This window comes from Saccopteryx leptura, chromosome 5, assembly GCF_036850995.1.
Source record: "Saccopteryx leptura isolate mSacLep1 chromosome 5, mSacLep1_pri_phased_curated, whole genome shotgun sequence".
Lineage (NCBI taxonomy): Eukaryota > Metazoa > Chordata > Mammalia > Chiroptera > Emballonuridae > Saccopteryx > Saccopteryx leptura.
The window spans coordinates 162,966,222-162,985,532 of NC_089507.1; the positions used below are offsets into that span (position 1 = coordinate 162,966,222).

General features: G+C 53.4%; 1 protein-coding gene across 2 annotated transcripts in view; it reads right to left on the reverse strand.

Annotated features, from left to right (window-relative positions):
• SCN4A (sodium voltage-gated channel alpha subunit 4) overlaps positions 1-19,304 on the reverse strand; it is a 44,836-nt gene extending 25,532 nt beyond the window's left edge. The window contains exons 1-7 of one of the 2 annotated variants that reach the window (XM_066386400.1): positions 19,233-19,304; positions 4,536-5,158; positions 4,327-4,445; positions 4,082-4,171; positions 3,677-3,805; positions 2,746-2,837; positions 331-645 (exon numbers count right to left, since the gene is read on the reverse strand). In XM_066386400.1, the coding sequence (XP_066242497.1) occupies positions 331-645; positions 2,746-2,837; positions 3,677-3,805; positions 4,082-4,171; positions 4,327-4,445; positions 4,536-4,808 (1,018 nt within the window). In that variant the 5' untranslated portion in view covers positions 4,809-5,158; positions 19,233-19,304. The remainder of the gene's footprint in view (positions 1-330; positions 646-2,745; positions 2,838-3,676; positions 3,806-4,081; positions 4,172-4,326; positions 4,446-4,535; positions 5,159-19,232) is intronic. The other variant, XM_066386401.1, reaches the window with a different exon arrangement.
• Positions 19,305-19,311: the final 7 nt, after the last annotated feature.

A 19,311-nucleotide genomic window follows, 5' to 3' on the forward strand; every position in this document is an offset into this window, starting at 1 on the left:
GTCTGTGAGTGGGGTGTGGGTGTGGGGGAGCCTGGTGGTGGCCTTGCCAGGGAGAGTGTAAGTTAGGGAATAGGAAATACGGACTGTTGCTTCTTCTAGTGGGAGCTTCAGGATTTTTAAAGCAACTTGGCATTTGTTGTCACATTAACCTTTTGAGAAAGTTGTTGTCTTGGTTTTACAGGTGAGGATTCTCAGGGTCAGGGAGATCGAGTGACTTTGTCAGAGGTCACCCAAGTGGTGAGTGATAGATCCTCCCCATGCTATTTATCTCACAGGGGGCAGCCCTCGGGGCTGGGAATGGCCCCACTGCCTTCCAGCGTCCATTCTTACCTTCATCATTAATGTAAGCATCCCAGTCAAAGGTATAGTTGCTGGCCCTGCTCTCCTGGCTGGTCCAGGTGTCATTGCCGTACCATGTACCATTACTGTACCACGTGTCATTGCCATACCACGTATCGTTGCCGTACCATGTGATGTTGGTGTCGTTGAAGGGCGGGGGCCACCGCACACATTTCTGCCGCAAGTTTCCCATGAAAAGCTGCAGCCCCACCAGGGCAAAGACACTCAGACAGAAGACGGTGAGGATCATCACATCTGACAGCTTTTTCACCGACTGGATCAGGGCCCCCACAATCGTCTTCAGCCCTGACCACAGGGTAGGTAAGAGCATGGACGGGGGATCAGGCAGGGCAGAGTGGTAACTTGCTTCCTTTTCCCTCCAATCCTTTGCCTACTCCATCTCCTTCAAGACTTGACTTACTAGGGACACCACTTCCCTGAAGCCTTCCCAAATTAGCCCTACCCCTCTCTAATCACATCCTTAATCAGGAGCCTTCAAATGGCCCCAGAATCTCAGTCCCTAGAAGAACAGACTATAAGGCCTTCACAAGCTGCTGCCTGATTCATAGGCCAACAAACAGGCACACAGTGAAGCTTAATAAATGTTACTAGGTCAGCGTTGCCAAAGTGTACTCTACAAAACACTAACCTCCCAAGCTATGCCCTTAAAGGGGGTGGAGGAAGGTCTCATAATGTTTGGGAGAGGCTGAGCTGTATGTCTGTTCTTGGAGAGTCATTGTGTAGATCAACTCATCAAAGGCTCTGATAAGTCCTCCAGAAATAAACAAAAACTTTAACACTATACTTCCTTAACTTACTTGGTTACAGAACCCCTTTCCTTATAATGTCTATTAACCCCCAAGGAATAGCAGAGATCACTCTGAGAAGCTCTAGATTGACTGCGCTGTCATTGCATTCGACTCCTTTGGACGGACAAAGGCATAAACAACTCCTCTGGAATTCCAGGGACCTAGTCCCAGCATTTATAGAAGAGTCACGGCTTCTTCCTCTGGACCTCATCACAGTGTCTCTTGCTTCTATCAGTTTATTGTCTTTTCTTATCCTAGCATTGGTAAGAGATGCTCAGCCATCTCCTTATAAAAACCTTCCTGTGCTCCAAGGATGCTGTGAGCATGGTGTCAAGGACAGGTGTACTGTCATTAGTTCAGTGGCCAATGTGTGGCCTTCTGTAAGCACTTTCCCTGTTAGGTATCAGAGTCTCCTTCGCACTCTGCAGTCTGAGAGCTGTGTCTAGAGGAGAACTAAGGTACTTTCCGACACCAAGACTGGACAGCTTGCCCTCCTTCCAGAGCCTGCCCAGTCCCCTTTCAGATCATCTTTCCCTCCTTTAATGAACCTTCCCATTTCTCTGCATGCTCTTTTGACGGTCTGGAACAGGGGTCCCCAAACTTTTTACACAGGGGGCCAGTTCACTGTCCCTCAGACCGTTGGAGGGCCGGACTATAAAAAAAACTGTGAACAAATCCCTATGCACACTGTACACATCTTATTTTAAAGTAAGAAAACAAAACGGGAACAAATACAATATTTAAAATAAAGAACAAGTAAATTTAAATCAACAAACTGACCAGTATTTCAATGGGAACTATGGGCCTGCTTTTGGCTAATGAGATGGTCAATGTCTGGTTCCATATTTGTCACTGCTAGCCGTAACAAGTGATATGATGCACTTCCGGAGCCGTGACGCGTGTGTTCCGCATCACCAGAAGTAGTACTGTACATGAGCGACGCCGCACTTTGTGGCGCCGCCACATACAGTACTCCAGGACTCACTGACCACCAATGAAAGAGGTGCCCCTTCTGGAAGTGCAGCGGGGGCTGGATAAATGGCCTCAGGATGCCGCATGTGGCCCGCGGGCCATAGTTTGGGGACCCCTGGTCTGGAAGATCCAGATTCTATTTACTTCTTGCTTCTTGATGAATCACTTTGGAATTGCCTGGTCTGTGGCTCAGTGGGTAAGCAGTGTGTTTCCTATGGAGCCCCAGGGCCAGGGGCTTTCCATCACTGATCCCTTTGTAATGCTCATCACAACCCTTTCATGGCACTATTATTCCCCACCTTTCCAGGTACTGAGGCACAGACAGGTTAAGCACTTGCCCAAAGTCAAAGTCAGTAAGTGGAGGAGGTGAGACCTGGCTCCAGAGCCTGTGCTCTAACCACCTTGCTATGCTGCTTCACAAATGACCATCCTCCAGCCCGGGGCCCTTCTCCTCACTGGCCATGGGAGCCCTCTGTGTCAAGGCTTTGGTGCGTGTCTTACAAACACCGCCTGGGAGTCTTGTGACCCTGGGTCATGCTCCTGGACCTAGAGGATCGGGTTGCAGGCCTGGGCATGAGGGGCGGCTTGCTGACCTGGGCGGAGAGTCCCTACACCTCCCCCTTACCTGGGATGACTGTGATGGTTTTCAGGGCCCGCAACACCCGGAAGGTTCTCAGGGCTGAGATGTTGCCCAAGTCCACAAACTCTGTCAGGTACCTGGGCGTGGAGGGAAGGGAGATTGTGTCAGAGCTGGGGGTGGGCAAAAGGGTTGAAATCAGGAATCCTGCGTGACCAGGCGGTGGCGCAGTGGATAGAGCGTCGGACTGGGATGCAGAGGACCTGGGTTCAAGACCCCGAGGTCGCCAGCTTGAGTGCGGGCTCATCTAGTTTGAGGAAAAGCCCACCAGCTTGAACCCAAGGTTGCTGGCTCCAGCAAGGGGTTACTCGGTCTGCTGAAGGCCCGCGATCAAGGCACATACGAGAAAGCAATCAATGAACAACTAAGGTGTTGCAACGCGCAATGAAAAACTAATGATTGATGCTTCTCATCTCTCTCCTTTCCTGTCTGTCTGTCCCTGTCTATCCCTCTCTCTGACTCACTCTCTTTCTCTCTAAAAAATAAATAAATAAATAAATAAATATTAAAAAAAAAAAAAAGAATCCTTGTAGTTGGGGTTCCCACAGGGGGCTGGAGAGTAGTAGGTCAACACCCCGAGTTCCTGTCAGAGCCTGAGGGTTGGGAGAGAGAGCAGGAGCGTTGCTGAGCAGTGGGGGCGGCCAGGATAGCCCAGCCCCGCAGGGGGTGAGGCCCGTGGAACTGGGCTCAGGACTCAGGACTCAGGACTCAGGACTGCTGCACGTGGCTGTGCACAGTATGTGGGGGAGTAGCAGAGGAGCCTCCAAGCCAGACCCTGAGGAGAGCAGCTCCTGGAATTGCACACACCGCTCACTGCTGGCACACCTGACCCACGGCTCCTGGGGTCCACCCCTCTGAGAAGGCCAGCCACTCTTCCCTCCCCGTCCTCAGCCTCAGGCCACCCCGGGCCCCTGCTCACGCCATCATGATGACGCTGAAGTCCAGCCAGTTCCAGGGGTCCCGGAGGAATGTGAAGTCGTCGATGCAGAAGCCTCGGGCCAGCATCTTGATGAGGGATTCGAAGGTGTAGATCCCTGTGAAGGTGTACCTGGCGGGGAGAGAGCCGGCCAGGGCCAGGCGGGTCATGCCTGGACGGGGTACGGGTGGACGTGAGGGACCTCCCAGGCGGAGGGGCACAGAAATGAATACGGGGCTGAGGACATTGGTTCCACCGTGGGGGCTGAAGGCTTCGATGGGGTGACAGTGACAGTATGGATCTCCCTGCAGGACAATCCTCAGAGTGCAGACACCTGGGATGGGCTGTGTCCTGGGGCAGTGGCGGTGGGGGAGGGGTGGGGAAGGTCGAGGACAGAGAGAGACTTACTCTACATTCTTGGACCAGGGAGGTGGTTCATTCATGGTCATGAACACGCAGTTGGTCAAGATGGTGATCATGATGAACATGCTGAACAGCGTTGAGGGAAGGGTCAAGGAAACTGAGGGAGCAGGAGGGGAGGGCAGGTGGACAGCGGGGCTCCTCGCCCAGAGCACCTCGTTTTGCTTATCCCTTCCCCCAGCTCTCCCTCTCCCTCTCCCTGCCCCTGCACTCGCCCCACTCAGGCAGGATATGAGTGGATGAGCACCTTGATGGCGCCTCGTCGGACGATGTTGAACGGGCTCAGCACGTAGAGCGCAGGCGTGGCCGAGAAGCGGAAGATGGACTTGCCCTTGTTGAGCACTATGAAGGTCTGAAGCAGGAAGAGAGTGGTGTGGCTTAGGGACAGGCAGACAGATAGACAATGGACAGACAGGCAGAGGAAGCCCTCCCAGGCCCAGACCTTCTTGTCACTGTAGTAGGGGTCCAGGTCCTCCAAGGGGATGGCGATGAGTTCTGGCGGGGGGTCCCCAAAGATCAAAGGCAGGCTCTTGCCAGCCTCCAGATCACTCCGCGGCTTTCGCTCCGGCTCCTCGATCTCCATCTGCTTGTTCCGCAGCTGCCGGGCCTCCTCCTCCACCGCCCGCCGTTCTATGGCTGCTAGGGACTCCTGGGTGAAGGGACGCAGGCTTGGGGGGCCCAGAGGCACCGCGATGGGCAGAGACGGGCGGGCCATCCTTGCATCCTGGGCTCAGGGGCAAGGAGGGCAGTGGGCAACCGGGGCAGCTGTAGCGTGCAGCTCCCGAGTGCTAGGTGGCCACCGCGAGGTGGGTGCGCAGGCCCGGTTGGGATTGTGAGGAGTGCCTGCAAGGCCTGGGCACTGCTGTTGCTGCTGCTGCTGCACAGGTACTGGACACAGGGGCATCACCCCCGAGTCCCGCACCACATTCTCCCCAGTGGGGGGTGGCTGCCCTCAGGACTGATGCCAAACCAACCAGATCCTCTTCAGCCTGGGCGGCTGGGGGTTAACACCCCAGTACCCTGCAATGCCTCCTGTGCCCGGGTTCTGGAAATTGTGGTTTCAGCCTACAAGGACAGAAAGAATCACAATAGGCTATTATGCCCACGTGGCCTCCATCCCAATGAGAGGTGAAAAGGAGTCAGAGGTGAAATGTGCTGGTGGGCCCAGAGAACGGACTAAGACAAGGGCCTGGTGGGATCGGCCTTAAGCAGGAATGGCAAATGGACTTCACCTTGAGGGCCAACTTGAATTGGCTGCCACTGGCTGCCTGGAGATGTAGGCAGAGACCATTGAGGGGCAGCCAGACTGAATGCAAAGACTGCTGTGACTGCAAGTGATGTCCTCCAGGGGCGAGAGGAAGGAGACTGTGGCACATCTGCGTGTGTTTGCCATCCCTGGCCTTGAGGGAAGGGAAACAGGGGTGCAGTGTCCTGTCCTGACTTTGGGGAAGCACAATATTGGGCTGGAAAAGAGAAGGAAGGGTCCTAGGCCCTGCAGAGCGTCCCCCCAGCTCTCTCCCATGGGACCCGTGGGATCTAACCCCTGGGCAGGCAGGGGGAGATGGAGCAGGAAGACGCAGTGTGTGTGTGAGGGGGTCTGCAGATGCTAACGTGGAAAAGGAGGACGCACACAAAAGATCATGGGCACCAGCAGACGGACGGTTTCAATGGCGGGTGAGGGCTAGAGCTCCCAGGGACTGTTCTAGGCTGGTGGTCCCTATATGAAGCGGGTGGATCAAGGGGCACCCACCCCGGGAGTTTCAGAGGCCCAGGAGCACTGTGTGGACTGTGTCTCCTGAGCCAGTCCCTTGGCCTCTGCTGGTGCCTGACTAGCCATCCTCAGCCTTTCCCTGTGGAAGGGAGGTAGTGGGTCACTTATCTCAAAGGCGCTGGGGAATGGCCCACATCAGCAGGCAGGCACAAGGGAAGCCCTGCTGCCTGGTCACCTGTCGCCACCATAGGATCCACACAGACAGACAGAGCCCCTGCTCCATCCCAGGGGCTTGGACAGACCCCCCAGAAACATCCAGAGCTACGCTGGTGGCAGCTTTCTCACAGTGGGCCTACACGACCAGCAGTGTCCCACTTCCTCAGGCTTGGTCAACAGGTGGGGGCTAGCAGAACCATTGGGGAGAGCTGGCCACGCCCCCGGCCCTGCCGCCCAGCTGCTCCCTACCATCATCACTCAGGGAGTCACGTTTCCACGGGGATGACTCTGCTCATTCCTGCTGACCCTGTCCCCCAGCTGCTCATTGGCCCCGTTCTGTGTATAGGAGTACATGTGTGTGAGCCCACGTTCACACACATGCACACACAAACACATACCTCACCCGAAACTGCCCCTCACACAGTTCCCATCATTTTTACCCTGCCACTTAGCACACACCTTGCCACCTTCATCACCACCACCAATCCCAAGTACACGCCCATATAGAAGAGGCTGACCCTGGAGGGACCCCATGGCTGCTGGGCACCCTCCCAGTTCACAGGCCCCACTGGGCAACAATCCTCTGGGTGATGCTGCCCACTTTCTGCTTCACAGAGCCCCAGTCATTCATGCTCTGCTTGTGCGCGTGGCCTGCTGGTGTCTGTCCTCCCACCAAACTCCTTGCAGGCTAGATTTGGGGTCCCCACTGACTCTGGTGTCTGGCTTATTGGCACCAGACCCATAGATGATGGCACAGCCAGCCTGACACCTCCCTGCTGTCCCCCTGCTGACCCCAAACAGACTCCTCATCTTTCCCTTCAAAATTTGCACTCCATCTAAATTCCTCTCCTCCTATCCTCTCCACCCATCAAGCCACGTAACATCTGGATGTCTTTATATGTAAGAGGAGAAATGTCCTCCTTAGCCAGGCCTCCTGAGGCCCACTTTTGGTTCATGGTTGCTGAGAGCATCCTGGTGATACACCTGATCAGTTTCCACACTCTGGTGATGCTCTCTCCGATTGCAGTGTGAGCGCCCCTCACCCACTCTATTCAAATAACCTCCCCACGCCTCCCGACCTACTGCCAGGGTCTCCTCCACCCACCATCCACATTTCTAAAATCACCAACGTGATCATGTCAATCCCCTGCTTAATCCTTCAGTGGCTTCCCACTGCTTAATAGTATGTCCACACTCCTCCATGTGGCCTTCCTGAGGCCTCCCATGATCCGATCTTTACCTTGCCACCAACCCCCTCCCACTCTCTGGCCATGCTACCTCCATTTTTACAAATGGCTTAAACTATTTCCCTCCCCACCTGTGCCTTTGCGTATGGTCTGTCTACATCCCGGAGTACCCCTCTTTTTTTTGTCTCCCTGGGGAGCTTTCATTTGTCCTTCCAGTCTCAACCTACACACACACACAAAAACACTGCCTCTAGGAAGCAGTGTGCTTAACGCTCGCTCTAAGTTGTTCGAATGAATGAATGAGTTAGTGGAACGCTCCACGTTAGCCCCTTGCTCCTTTGAGCGCACTTGAACCTACAGCGTAACCAGAAGCTGCAGCTCCTCTTCCAGCCCTGCCCTCCCCCACCTCCTGCCTCGGAGCTCAGCCCATGTGCTGGCCACTGTGCTCCATGGATTTATTTGAGTTCTCAGTCCTTCAACCCTGTACTTTCTCCCTCTTTATCAGACCCCTCTGACTTGACTTCCCTCCTCGTTCACCCTCCGTTACAAGAACCATCATCATAATCCTTCCCTAGAAAATACCCTCACGTCTAGCATCCTCCCTTCTTCTATTCCACCTGCCTGGAGAGCCCCAGCCCGTCTGTCCCAGCTCTGCAGTCCCGAGTTAGCCCCCGGGCAGCTGGACGTTGCTGGAGCAAAGGCAGGACCTGGCCGGTTTTATGTTGACCTCATGGCTACAAACCCCAGGTGTGCCCTCCATTCTGCTCTGTAAGTACAGGCTTCTCTGGTAGCCTCACTTTTCCACTTCTGGGGAATGATCGTGTCATGCCTTGTGTTCTTTCCTGAAACCTCCCACACTTCCTCCCCATGATGCTCCCAGCTGGTGACTTTGCCTCCAGTCTTCACTAAGAGCACAGGAGCCATCATAAACCATCAAATCAGGCCCTGGCTGGTTGGCTCAGTGGTAGAGCGTCGGCCTGGTGTGCAGAAGTCCAAGGTTCGATTCCCGGCCAGGGCACACAGGAGAAGCACCCATCTGCTTCTCCACCCCTCCCCCTCTCCTTCCTCTCTGTCTCTCTCTTCCCCTCCCGCAGCCGAGGCTCCATTGGAGCAAAGATGGCCCGGGCGCTGGGGATGGCTCCTTGGCCTCTGCCCCAGGCGCTAGAGTGGCTCTGGTCGCAACAGAGCGATGCCCCGGAGGGGCAGAGCATCATCCCCTGGTGGGCAGAGCGTCACCCCTGGTGGGCATGCCAGGTGGATCCCGGTCGGGCGCATGCGGGAGTCTGTCTGACTGTCTCTCCCCGTTTCCAGCTTCAGAAAAATACAAAAAAAAAAAAAACCATCAAATCACTCAAATTGACCTAACTCGTTCTTCACTGCCCACCCCCTTCCTCCTCCATCCAAATGCCTGATTCCCACCTGTCTTCTCTCCCCAAAGATCTATACTCTGTCTTCTTTCCACCACCATCCACCTCTCCCTTCTTCAAAATAATGGTAGCTGTGACAATGACCCTATCCCCACCTCTCATCCTAACCCACTTCCCTTCATCTATTGCCCTCATTTTCTGTTCCTCTTCATAAACCAACTTCTTGGAAAGTGTCAACACCAGCTGTCTTGACTTCCTTACCTTTTGCTCATGCTCCAACCCATTCCAGCCTGGCTTCCATTCCCCCAACTCAACTGAAACGGCTTTTGTCAAGTCACTAGCACCCTCCCTGTTGCCAAGTCTGCTGAACAGATTTCTGTCTTCACCTCTCTCAGCCTCTCAGAAGCATTCAACCCACTTGGCCGCAGCCCCCTTCTGAGATGCTCTGTTCTGTCCGCCTTCGTGAGAATACACCCAATGATTTTCCTCCCGCCTTCTGGCTGTTCCTTCTCCATTTCCTTTGCTTGTCCTCTGTCTCCCCAGTCTCTAAAGTTTCTCAAGACTCAGTCTGGGTCTGGATGGCATCGTTCCGGTGACTGTAAATAGTGTTACAGGAATATGAGAAACTTCTGTTTTGAACTCCAGACGGAGACATTCAACTGGCTACTGACCACTCCATGTGTGTAGCTAATAGACATCCCAACCTCCAGTGTCTGGAATGACACACTTGTGTTCTTCCCACTGTCTGTCCCACCCACAGTCTTCCTCAACTCAAAATGGCACCACCATCCATCTGGTTGCACAAGTGAAATATTTGGGGTATCTCTTTGGATTTTCTTTTTTTTTTCCTTCTCCTTCTACATCATCTGTCCAAAGTTCTGTTAATACAGATATCCCTAACCGCACCTTTCTCCCCAATCCATATCACGATGATTTCTTGCAATAGCCTATTCCCTGCTAACTGCTTTGGTGCTGCCCCCTCCAAACCAGTCCCACAAAGCAGCCAATGATCTTTTTAAAAACAGGAAACAAATCATGTTTTTCCTGCTTAAATTTCTCCAGTAACTTCCTGTCACACTTAGAATAAAACCTAACTGTCTCATGATCCAGCCCCTGCCTACCTTCCTGCCCTTGTCTCTGTGCCCTCCTCCCTGCTCACTCTGCCCTAGTCCCCCAGGCCTCCTTCCGGCTCCCTGACCACTGCCTGGGACCGTGTGTGCCTTGGGGCCTCTGCTCTCCCTGGGGCTCTCATCCCCTCCCTCTTCACATGGCTCTTCCTCTCATCCCTGGTCTAGACTCACATGTCTCTTCTCCTCCCATCTCTATTATCACAGTCCCCTGTGTTTTCCTTGACATCATTTATCATACTTGATAATTGCTTGTTTATTTGTCTGTCTCCTCCACCAGGATGAAATGCCAAGAGGGCAAGAACTGTGTCTAAGTCACCGCAGCCAGTCCCAGCGGTGGACATACAGTAGGCACTCAGTATGTATTTGTGGAAGGAATAAATGGATAAGGCCTTGAATACAGACCTTTCTGGGGATAAAATGGATTCTGATATATTTCATCCATCCATCCACCCATTCATCCATCCATCTATCCACCATCTATTCATCCATCATCCATCCATCCATCTACATATTCATAAGCCAGAAGCAGAAGCTAAGCTAGCCCTGAGTAGGACACAAAAATGTACCAGTTGGGTATCCTGCCTTCCAAGAGTTGATAATTGAGGAGAAGGTGAACATGGGCACATGTGACTATGATATGAGGAGAGGGCGAGGTGATCATGTTATGGGAGGTGATCATGTTATGGGAGGTGATCATGGTATGGGAGTTCAGGTGGATGAGTGGTTAATACCATGTGGGGAAGGAAAGATGTGACCTCATTTGGGCCACAAAGGTGAATAGGTTATGAACACAGGGAAATGGAGGGAAAGGACACTCCAGGGAGAGGGAAGAGCCAGAGCAAAGACAGAGGCAAGACATAGGGAAAACTACACTGTGTCAGCCACTGTGTAGGCATTTCGAGGAGATGGGTTGGAAAGCTGGGTCGGGGCCTTAAATGACAGGCCTGGGAATCTGGACTTCATCCTGCAGCCTTGAAAAGCTCCCCTCAGTGGTGGTGGGTTGAAATGGACCAGCATGTATTGCCTTCTGCTCACCCTTTCAATATATCTAGAATAAATAGATGGGACGACCTGTGTTGGGCACCAGTGGAGGAATGAAGGACACCTGGGGTGTATGCATCTGTGACTTCCTGGCAGGGACAAGCATGACAATGCTCCATGTCATGGGCTGGGTGTTGCACTGGCAGATCTATCTCCACATGGCTCCTCCAGCCACAACCTGGAGTAAAGCGGGTCAATGGCATAGCTCAAACCCTCCTTCTCCCAGCCCAAGGCCAGACTCTGGCCTCGACCCGCTCCTCAGATGTGGCAGCTAAAGGTTTCCAGGGGCTCCAGGCAAGCTCTTCCCACTGAATTTAAGAATGCCAGAGTTGTAAGGACCCAAGAGATCAATGAGTCAAACTCCCTCATTTTCTATATGGGGAAACTGAGGCCCAGAGAGTAACAAACTCCCCCCCCCCCCCCGATCATACATTTATTCATTCAGCAAACACTTCCTGAGCATCTGCTCTGCACCAGGCTCTGTCCTGGAAGCCAGGGATATAGCAGTGGCAAAGTCCCTGTCCTCACTGAGCTTGCATTCCAGAGTGAGGAGGCAGGCAATAAATAGGGAAGCAAATAAGATAATTTTAGAGAGTGATAAATGAGAAACCACGCCAAAATTAAAACCCAGCTCCTTGGGTGCCAGGACCAGAGCCCATTTAGTAAGTGAGAAGCCCCACTGGAACTGCTCTCAAAACGGAAGTTTGGGCCAGAGCGGTGGGTAAAGTCAGGCCGTCTTGGGGGCCTGGAGGCGATGAGAAGACAGGGGCGGGTGAGGGGGGAAGGGTTGGGAGTAGGGAGCCAGGCAAGGCCAGCTGTCCGCACGCAGGGAGCCGAGGCTGAGGACACTGGAGGGTGAGGCCACTCTTCCCTGGAGCTGGTCCAGCCCGGCATGGTCTCTCTGTGGGGCTGCCAGATCGGAACACCCAATTCCAGATATAGTCTGACTTCAGGGAGAAGCCTCTTCTCCCTGGCCTGGACACCCTTTGTATTCATTCATCCCCATGTGGCATTGTGCTTCCTCAGTAGCCTGCTCACAAGGTGGAGTTTGCAGTCACCCCTGTCATTTTGTTTCATGAGCTGTGGTTCCATTAAATTTTCTTCATCCTATCAGTTGTGCACCTGATTTTTCTCTTTTAAATCCAGGTGGACCTCAACAAAATGTCTGCAAATTGAACCCAAGAGTGTACATGAAGAATTATACACTACGACCAAGTGGGATTTATCCCAGGTAGGCAAAGCAGGTTCAACGTTAGAAAATCAGTTGATGTCATTCATCACATCAATAGGCTAAAAAAGAAGAAAAACCACATGACTATATGAATAGGTGCAGAGAAAAGCACTGGAAAAAAAAACCGGCATCCATTCATGATTTAAAAAAACTCTCAGCAAGCTAGGAATAGAGGGAACTTCCTTAACCTGAACATTTACAAAAAACCTGCAGCTAATATAGTACCAAATGGTGAGAAACTAGAAATTTTGCCACTAAGATCAGGAACGAGACAAGGATGTCACTTCTCAACACTCCTTTTTAAAAATTGTACCAGAAGTCCTAGCGAATGCAATAAGATAAAAGAAAATATATACTGATTGGGAAGAAAGACAAAGAAAATTGTCTTTGTTTTCAGATGACATAATGCCTATGTACAAAATCTGAAAAAATCAACAACAAAAAAACTCTTGGAACTGATAATGATTATAATAAGGTTTCAGGATGCAAGGTTAATATAAATCCAAGTGTAAGATTTTACATCTATTTCTACATAAATGTCCCTTGCTCACTGTACCTCTTCACCTCCAGTCTTTCGTGAAAGCCTGTTGGATCCTGATTTTTCACTCAGTTCAAGGCCATCCCTCACAACTGGATGTCTGTGATCCTGATTATCCCAAATTTTTGGCCAAATAAAGCTTATGACAGGCACCACCCCTCCCCTACCTCCTGCCAACATATGCTTCTAGAATCTTCTCTCCTAGAACACAAATGTTTTCAAGGAGGGTCCTTCAAGCATCCAGAAACCCACCCTAGCTGCACTACATTAGCCTGAAACTACCCCCCAAGAAGCCTCAGCCACGCCCCTCCGGCCTAAGAGGTAAAAGCCTCGGGGAGAAACTCTCCGGAAGATGGAAAATGGATGTGAAGTGCCCCCCACAGGCTGTCCCCTGGGCATATCCCAAGGATGCAGAGGTAGTTGCTGACCATGCTTAGGCCCTGTCACCATCCTTCCTGCCAACCTAGCCAGCTCTTCATATCCAGCAAAGCTTCCGGTCACCCACTAGCATCTGACTTCTTGGTTTCTCTGTGGATTGGGAGCAAAATCACCCGGAGCTGTACGTGGCCAGTGAAGACCCCTCAAGCGTTACCAGTAGTGGGGCTCAACCTCAGGATTTCCTGGGAGACTGAAACAGGTCCAAACTTTTTCTGTCCTGGCCAAAGACAGCATCCGGCATCCGGGTGGCCTACTTCCCAAATTCCTGCATTCCTGCTGTGGCCTAACTCCAAGAATACAACATGGATCCCTATGTCCCCCTAGTTGTAAATCTCAAGTTACAACTTTTTATCAGCTAGGGCAAGGGTAGGCTGGGGGTGGAGATGGAAGGATAGTTGTGTTTTTCTTTGCCAGCACTTAAGGCCTTGGCCTTGACAAGCCAAAGGCCTAGAGGAAGTCGCTTGGATGACCCTCCCCCCCCCCCCCCCCAGTCTAACAATCTCTGCAGAGGAAGTTGGCTTTAAGAGGTCTTGGAGGGCAGCCTGAAGCCTGGAGCCTAGTGCAGAAACCTCCGGACTCTCAGGAGCCCTGAGAGTTCTGGAAACAATCTGAGTCACATGGGGTGCTCCTGAGTGAGGGGTGGGCTGATGCTGATTGTATTTTCTATGTGAGGTTCACTGGGTCAAAACAAGCCCCCCTTTTTAGGTACCTGATTCAATCAGCCTGATGATCTGTCCTCCCTAAGGAGTAAGAATGACAGTGGTGGCCACATTTACCGTGCACTTACTGTATGCCAAGTTTGGCTTCCTGTTCAGGATATATTGGTAGCCCCCACGACTCCTCCCCCAATCAGCTCTGTACTCTGTACTCTGCCAATTCCCAAAGGCCCTCTAAGAACATTGGTCAGTTTTCCTCCAACTTGCCTCCTCCTCCCAAACCTGACCTTTCCCTCCACTCAGAGTGCTTCTGGTTGGTTAGGAACCTGATGAAATAACACTCCACCAATGGGCTGTCTTTGAGTTTTGTGAGCTGTGCTCTCTTCCGACCAACTCCTTCCAGCTCATCTGTGGGTCCTGGAAGTCTTTTTTCTCTGGAAGCAAAGGCCTGCGAGTGGGTTTCCCCTTCCAAGACTGAGCCTTAAATCAGAGGAATTTATCTCACCTCAAAATATAGAAGAGTTCTAGCCTGGCCTGGCCTGCGATAATGTAGTGAATAGAGTTCTGACTTGGAATACTGAGTTCATGGGTTTGAAACCCTGGGCTTGCCCGGTCAAGGCACATTCAACAAGCAATCAATGAACAGCTAGAGTGAAGCAAGTACTTCCCGTTCTCCCCCCACCCCCATTTCTCTCTCTGTAAAAACCAATAAATAATTAAAATCTTTAAAAATACATAACTAAAGTGAAGCAACTATGAGTTGATGCTTCTCACCTTCCTCTCTAAAAATCAATCATTCAAATAAAATAAATATATTGAATTCCAAGCTTCTGTCGACTTGGAAAAGAGTCTATTTGGGATAGAGAGATTGGTTCCTCTGGTCCCCAAATGCACAGGTCCATGAAGTAGAGGCTTAAGACATATTTTTTTATGAAAAACAACCACGGATACGTTCATTTGGTGCTTACTGTGTGCCAGACACTACTCCAAGTGCTTCAAATTCATCATCCCAGCTAACAAGTGGCAGGGCAAGGATTCGAATGCAGCTCTTTGATGCCAAACCTGAGTGCCTACTACTACAAATGCCACCTTCCTCCAGCCCTTTGGAGAACTGGGCTGGGCATAGCCACCCTTCCCAACACAGGGCACACCCAGGTTGGGTTGGTCTGAGCCTCACCTGTTTGTTCTCTGCAAAGGACAGACCAGAGTCCTTGGGCCAAGCCCCTGAAAGGCGTGGGTTGGGGTAAGCATCTGGCAGGCTCTGGGGGAACCAGGCTCAGGCTCCTAAAACCTTGCTTTGGGAGCTATGGGTGGTGAGGCCTACAGGTCAACAGTTTGATAAAGAGACTACTTCAAGGGTTAGTTTTTCTATGCACTATTGACCCCCATATACCCCAACTCCCTCTGCAGCCTGCTTGTGCACACACACACATACACACAAACACACACTCCTTGCTTCTATGAGTCATTTGCCAGCTGTTCCAGAAGATGGTCAGGCTGATCAGTTCCGGCCTGGGACTTCCTACCCTCCACTGGCTTGGCAATTTCTAAGGTACCAACAAGCATGGTGACTACGGCTCCATGGATGTCCCCTCCAAACTTGTGCGTGCACATCCTCTCTTACACTATGTCTAGATCCACCTCACGGCCCTTGGGCAAATCCTCCCCTGTTCACAGGGCCGCCTCCCTCCACCCCTCACCCCCCATGCCTGCCCCTACCTGTGTTACCCCAAGATGCTGCCTCCATCTCACCTCTGCTCTCTTCTCTCTCTCTCTCTGCCCGGTGCCCTCGCCCCTCCCAGACCACAGCTGACAGGTCTTGTTCCTGCCTTGAGTCCACCAAGAGGCCAAGAGGACTGTGCAAAACAGATCCTTAAGCCTTAAACTGCTAGGGCTTTGCCAGCTTGCAGTCTCCCACACTTAACCATCTGGGGAGGGTGGGCTCAGGTCCCAGGCCCCAGCCAGGCCCCAGCCGGGCCCTTAGGAGTTGGGGTCATGGTCACCAGCACTAGGACGAGCAGTCTTCTAATTGTCTGAGGAGCCCTCCTATGACCTGAAACCCCCAAGGAAGGCTGATGGACCAAGTCCTGCCCTTCAGCCAGCCATCCACTGACTACCACTTGCTCAGAGAACTTCAACCCCAGAAACTCCTCCAGGGATGCTTCCTCACTTTCTACCCTGGTAAAAGAGTCTTCTCCAAAATGAGGCTGATGGAGAATTTATAAGCCCCAGAAAAGCTGAGAGTCACTGGCAGGACTTGCTAATACTACAGCCAGAGGGGCTTTGTTTTGCTGTTTGGCTTCTTGGCTCTTGGGTCTCACAGCGACGACATTGGTGAACTCCGGACCCTCATGGAAACAGCTCTGCAGGGCTTTTACAAAGGACCTCCCTCACCTGAGAAATCCGCCCCTGCTACTCTGCCCTGCTCCCTGTGGGCAGACCCCTCTTCCTGCAGCTCCTTCCCCATCTGTTACCCCAACTCCACAACAACGAGACACTTGTTGCAGAACCACAGCTGGGAACGGACATCCGCAGTCGGTACTGCTAGTTAATGCTTCTGTAGACACAACTACTGGCCACACACTGTTCTGGGCACCTTTCATGTCATAAGCTCACTTAATTCTCACCACGATCCTATTGTTATCACTCCATTTCACAGATGGAGAAACTGAGGCACAGAGAAGGTAAGGAACCCCCCAGGGGGTTGTTATTTACATAATACACTAGGGCTGGAAGCCCTGCTCTCCATTCACAAAAAAGACATTGACTCTTGACTACCAAGCTATATTGCGTGGCCTTCCAGAGCCTATCTGGTGCAGGGTCACAAACCAGTTCTAAAACAGAGTGGGGTCGGGTGACTATTGCACTTTCCATCTCCGCTAAGGGTCCTGCGGGGAGGTGGGCAGCCTGACCATGGAGGGGACAGCCCTGGGTTCCTCGAGCCCCTCCCCCTTCCCTGTTGACTGAAAACTGCAGGGAATAAAAATAGCTGTTGCTGATGAGGCAGGTTGGGGGCCAGAGCACAGGAAAGGTCTGGGGCAGGCGCTGGAGGTGGAGGAAACCTGGGATTCCCCAGCCCCTGCAGCACCTTCTGATGGAGCCCCAGGGAGCCCTGGTCTGTCCCTGCCACACTCTAGGGCTGCCCATGGGGACCCGCTGTTCCCCTCTCAGGTCTCAGGAATGAGCTCTGCCCCCACCAGCCTGTACCAGGGTCAGCTCCTCCCTGAGGAACAGTGGCCTTGGCCACTGAGGACAGGGCCCTGTCACTCACTAGCATGTGTCCCCAATAAGTGACGGGACCCTCTGGCTTGACCTCTCCTGGTAAGAGGAGTCGAGGGCTTGAGGTTTGTATAACCTGTACTGCGGTTGTTGACATGTCCCCTCCCTGTCCCCTCCTGTCCTCCTACCTGCTATGAGGCCCCAAGGCTCTGATTTTTTATTTTCCTTCAATGAGTCTCTCTCCTGTCACCTGGAGAGGGACTTGCCCCTTTTCTCTGTAAGAACCTATCTCCTCTCTCCTCTCTGATGATATCTCCCCCTCCTCCCCTCAGAGCCTTCTCCAAACCTCACCCCCACCGTGCCCCCCACCCCCTCCCTGACACTAGCTACACTTCTCTCTGTTCTGGTGGCCAGAGTGGTGCCCAAAGGCAGGGACCTTGTGAGGACCACCCCCAACAAGAGTTTTATGTCTTCAGCGCCTGACTCAGGACTTCCCCGGGCCTGGGCCTGGTGTCGGAACACAGAAACCCTGGCGACAGAAGATTCTGGGTAGCCCTGGCCCTCAGGCCAGCCGAGAGCTGGGAAGGCGACCTCGAGTCCTGACCCCCTTCCCATGGAGGTTCCCAACCAGAAATGACAAGCAGGACCGGGCCGGGACAGGGCCACACAAATCCCGACAGAGTTCCAGCCAATCCCTTGAGAGGCAGATGTCAGGGATGAAGATGAGGGTGGGCCCTTGGGTTACATCTGGGCCCTTGTGGCGTCCCCCACAGGTGATGTGGCTTCAAATGCTAGTGAGATGACCACAGCTGTCCACACTGCCGCCCACCATGGCCAGGGGTTGGGGGTGACCCCAGAAGAATTTGGAGGGCCCTGGGAGAGTCAGCTCTCTCTGCCTTCAATCCCAGACCTGCATTCCTGGGATCTCTTTAGCTTAGCTCAGGACCCCATGGGACAGTCACAGCCCTGGTCACAGCCGAGAGACAACAATGCCCCCCCTGGCCCCATCCCACCTTCTGTCAGTCCCCTCTCTCCAGACCAGCCCGGCTGGCCCCGAACTTGTCTCTGGCAGTTCTCCTGAGCTGGGTCATCATTAGAGGCTGAATGAAATGGCCTTTGAGGCTCCTTTGGGCTCTAACCCTCTCAGGCCCTGGGGTGATTTATTTCTGGGCAGTCCCCGCTACAGGCGGTATGGGTGGGAGTGGGACATGTCCAGTCCCCACCTGGAGGGCCACCTCCCCAACAGTGGGATGCTGTGAGCCCTTTCCTTGACCCAGTGCCCCCCCATCAGGGGGATGAGCAGTCAATCACAGTGCTTAACCCAGTGACTGGGGAGGGACTCAGGCCTCCCTCCCACACCAGTGCATTGGAAACCTCACGCAGCCCCCAGCCCACCCACAGAACCCTCTAGACAGGACTTCCTGATCTTTTGAATAAATGCCCCCTCTGGTGAGCAACAACCCTCACGGCCCACTGCCCTTCAGCTACACACGCCATCTAATGCCACCTCCCAGCTCTGCTCAGACCACCCCTCCTTCTCCCGCTAGCCACACCCACCCTCCCCGGGGTCCTGAGTGCGGGAGAGGGGGCTGCCTTCTGCCCTGGTGTGGCACCTCGGCCCCGAGCTCCTGCCCTGACCTCAAGTCTCCTCCTGAGTGCCCCTCCCCGTGGGGAGGGGTCCCCTCTCTTGGCTGGCTTCATCTTTTCTCCCTTACAAAGGGCTTTCTGGCTGCTGTGTGGGGTCACTCCTCAAGCCCCCTCCCCTTCCCGCTTCTTTAGGAAACGGGCCCAACTGTGCCCCACGCGAGTTGAGAGGCCGGGTCTGCCGCAAGCAAGCCTGGCAGGCGGGCCACGCCGCCTGAGAAGTGTCCTCCACTGGCATCTCACAGATTCCTATTTCAGCAGAGCAAAGGGGCCGCTGGCCGCCTGCCACCCCCCACCGGCCTCCTGCCGCCCTCCCCCCCACACCCCTGCCTCTGCGCTGCAAACAGGCAGAACCCAGACTCTGTTTTGGTTTGGCTCTTCCACTGTCCCCTCCTGAAGAAACGCAGCCCAGCTCTGTCTCTTGGGCGACCCCGTGCCTATCCAGAGCTCAGACTTAGCACTGGGCCATTGGTGATCAGAATAAAGACCCTGGCCGAGGGCAGGACAGCCAGCCATGCAGGGGCACAGAGAGCAGAGGATAAGACAGAGTGGCAAGTTGGGGACAGAGGGTCAAGGCAGCAGGAGCTTCCGCAGGGGTAGCCAAAGAGCAAGGCCCGGTGTGGGCAGGACAGTGGTGCCCAGGGCAAAGAGGTGACTTCTTGGAGCCAGGCTGGGCTTGGGGCCAGGGTGCCCAGCCTGTCTGGGTGGCCAGCCTTCAGGGAGCCCTGCCCAGGAGGGGTGCAGAGGGGCGCAGTACTCACCGTTAGACAGGAGCAGAGTGCTTGCTGTCATGCCCACCTCGAGCTAAGGCTGGGACTCTGGGGGACTTGGCCGGGGGGC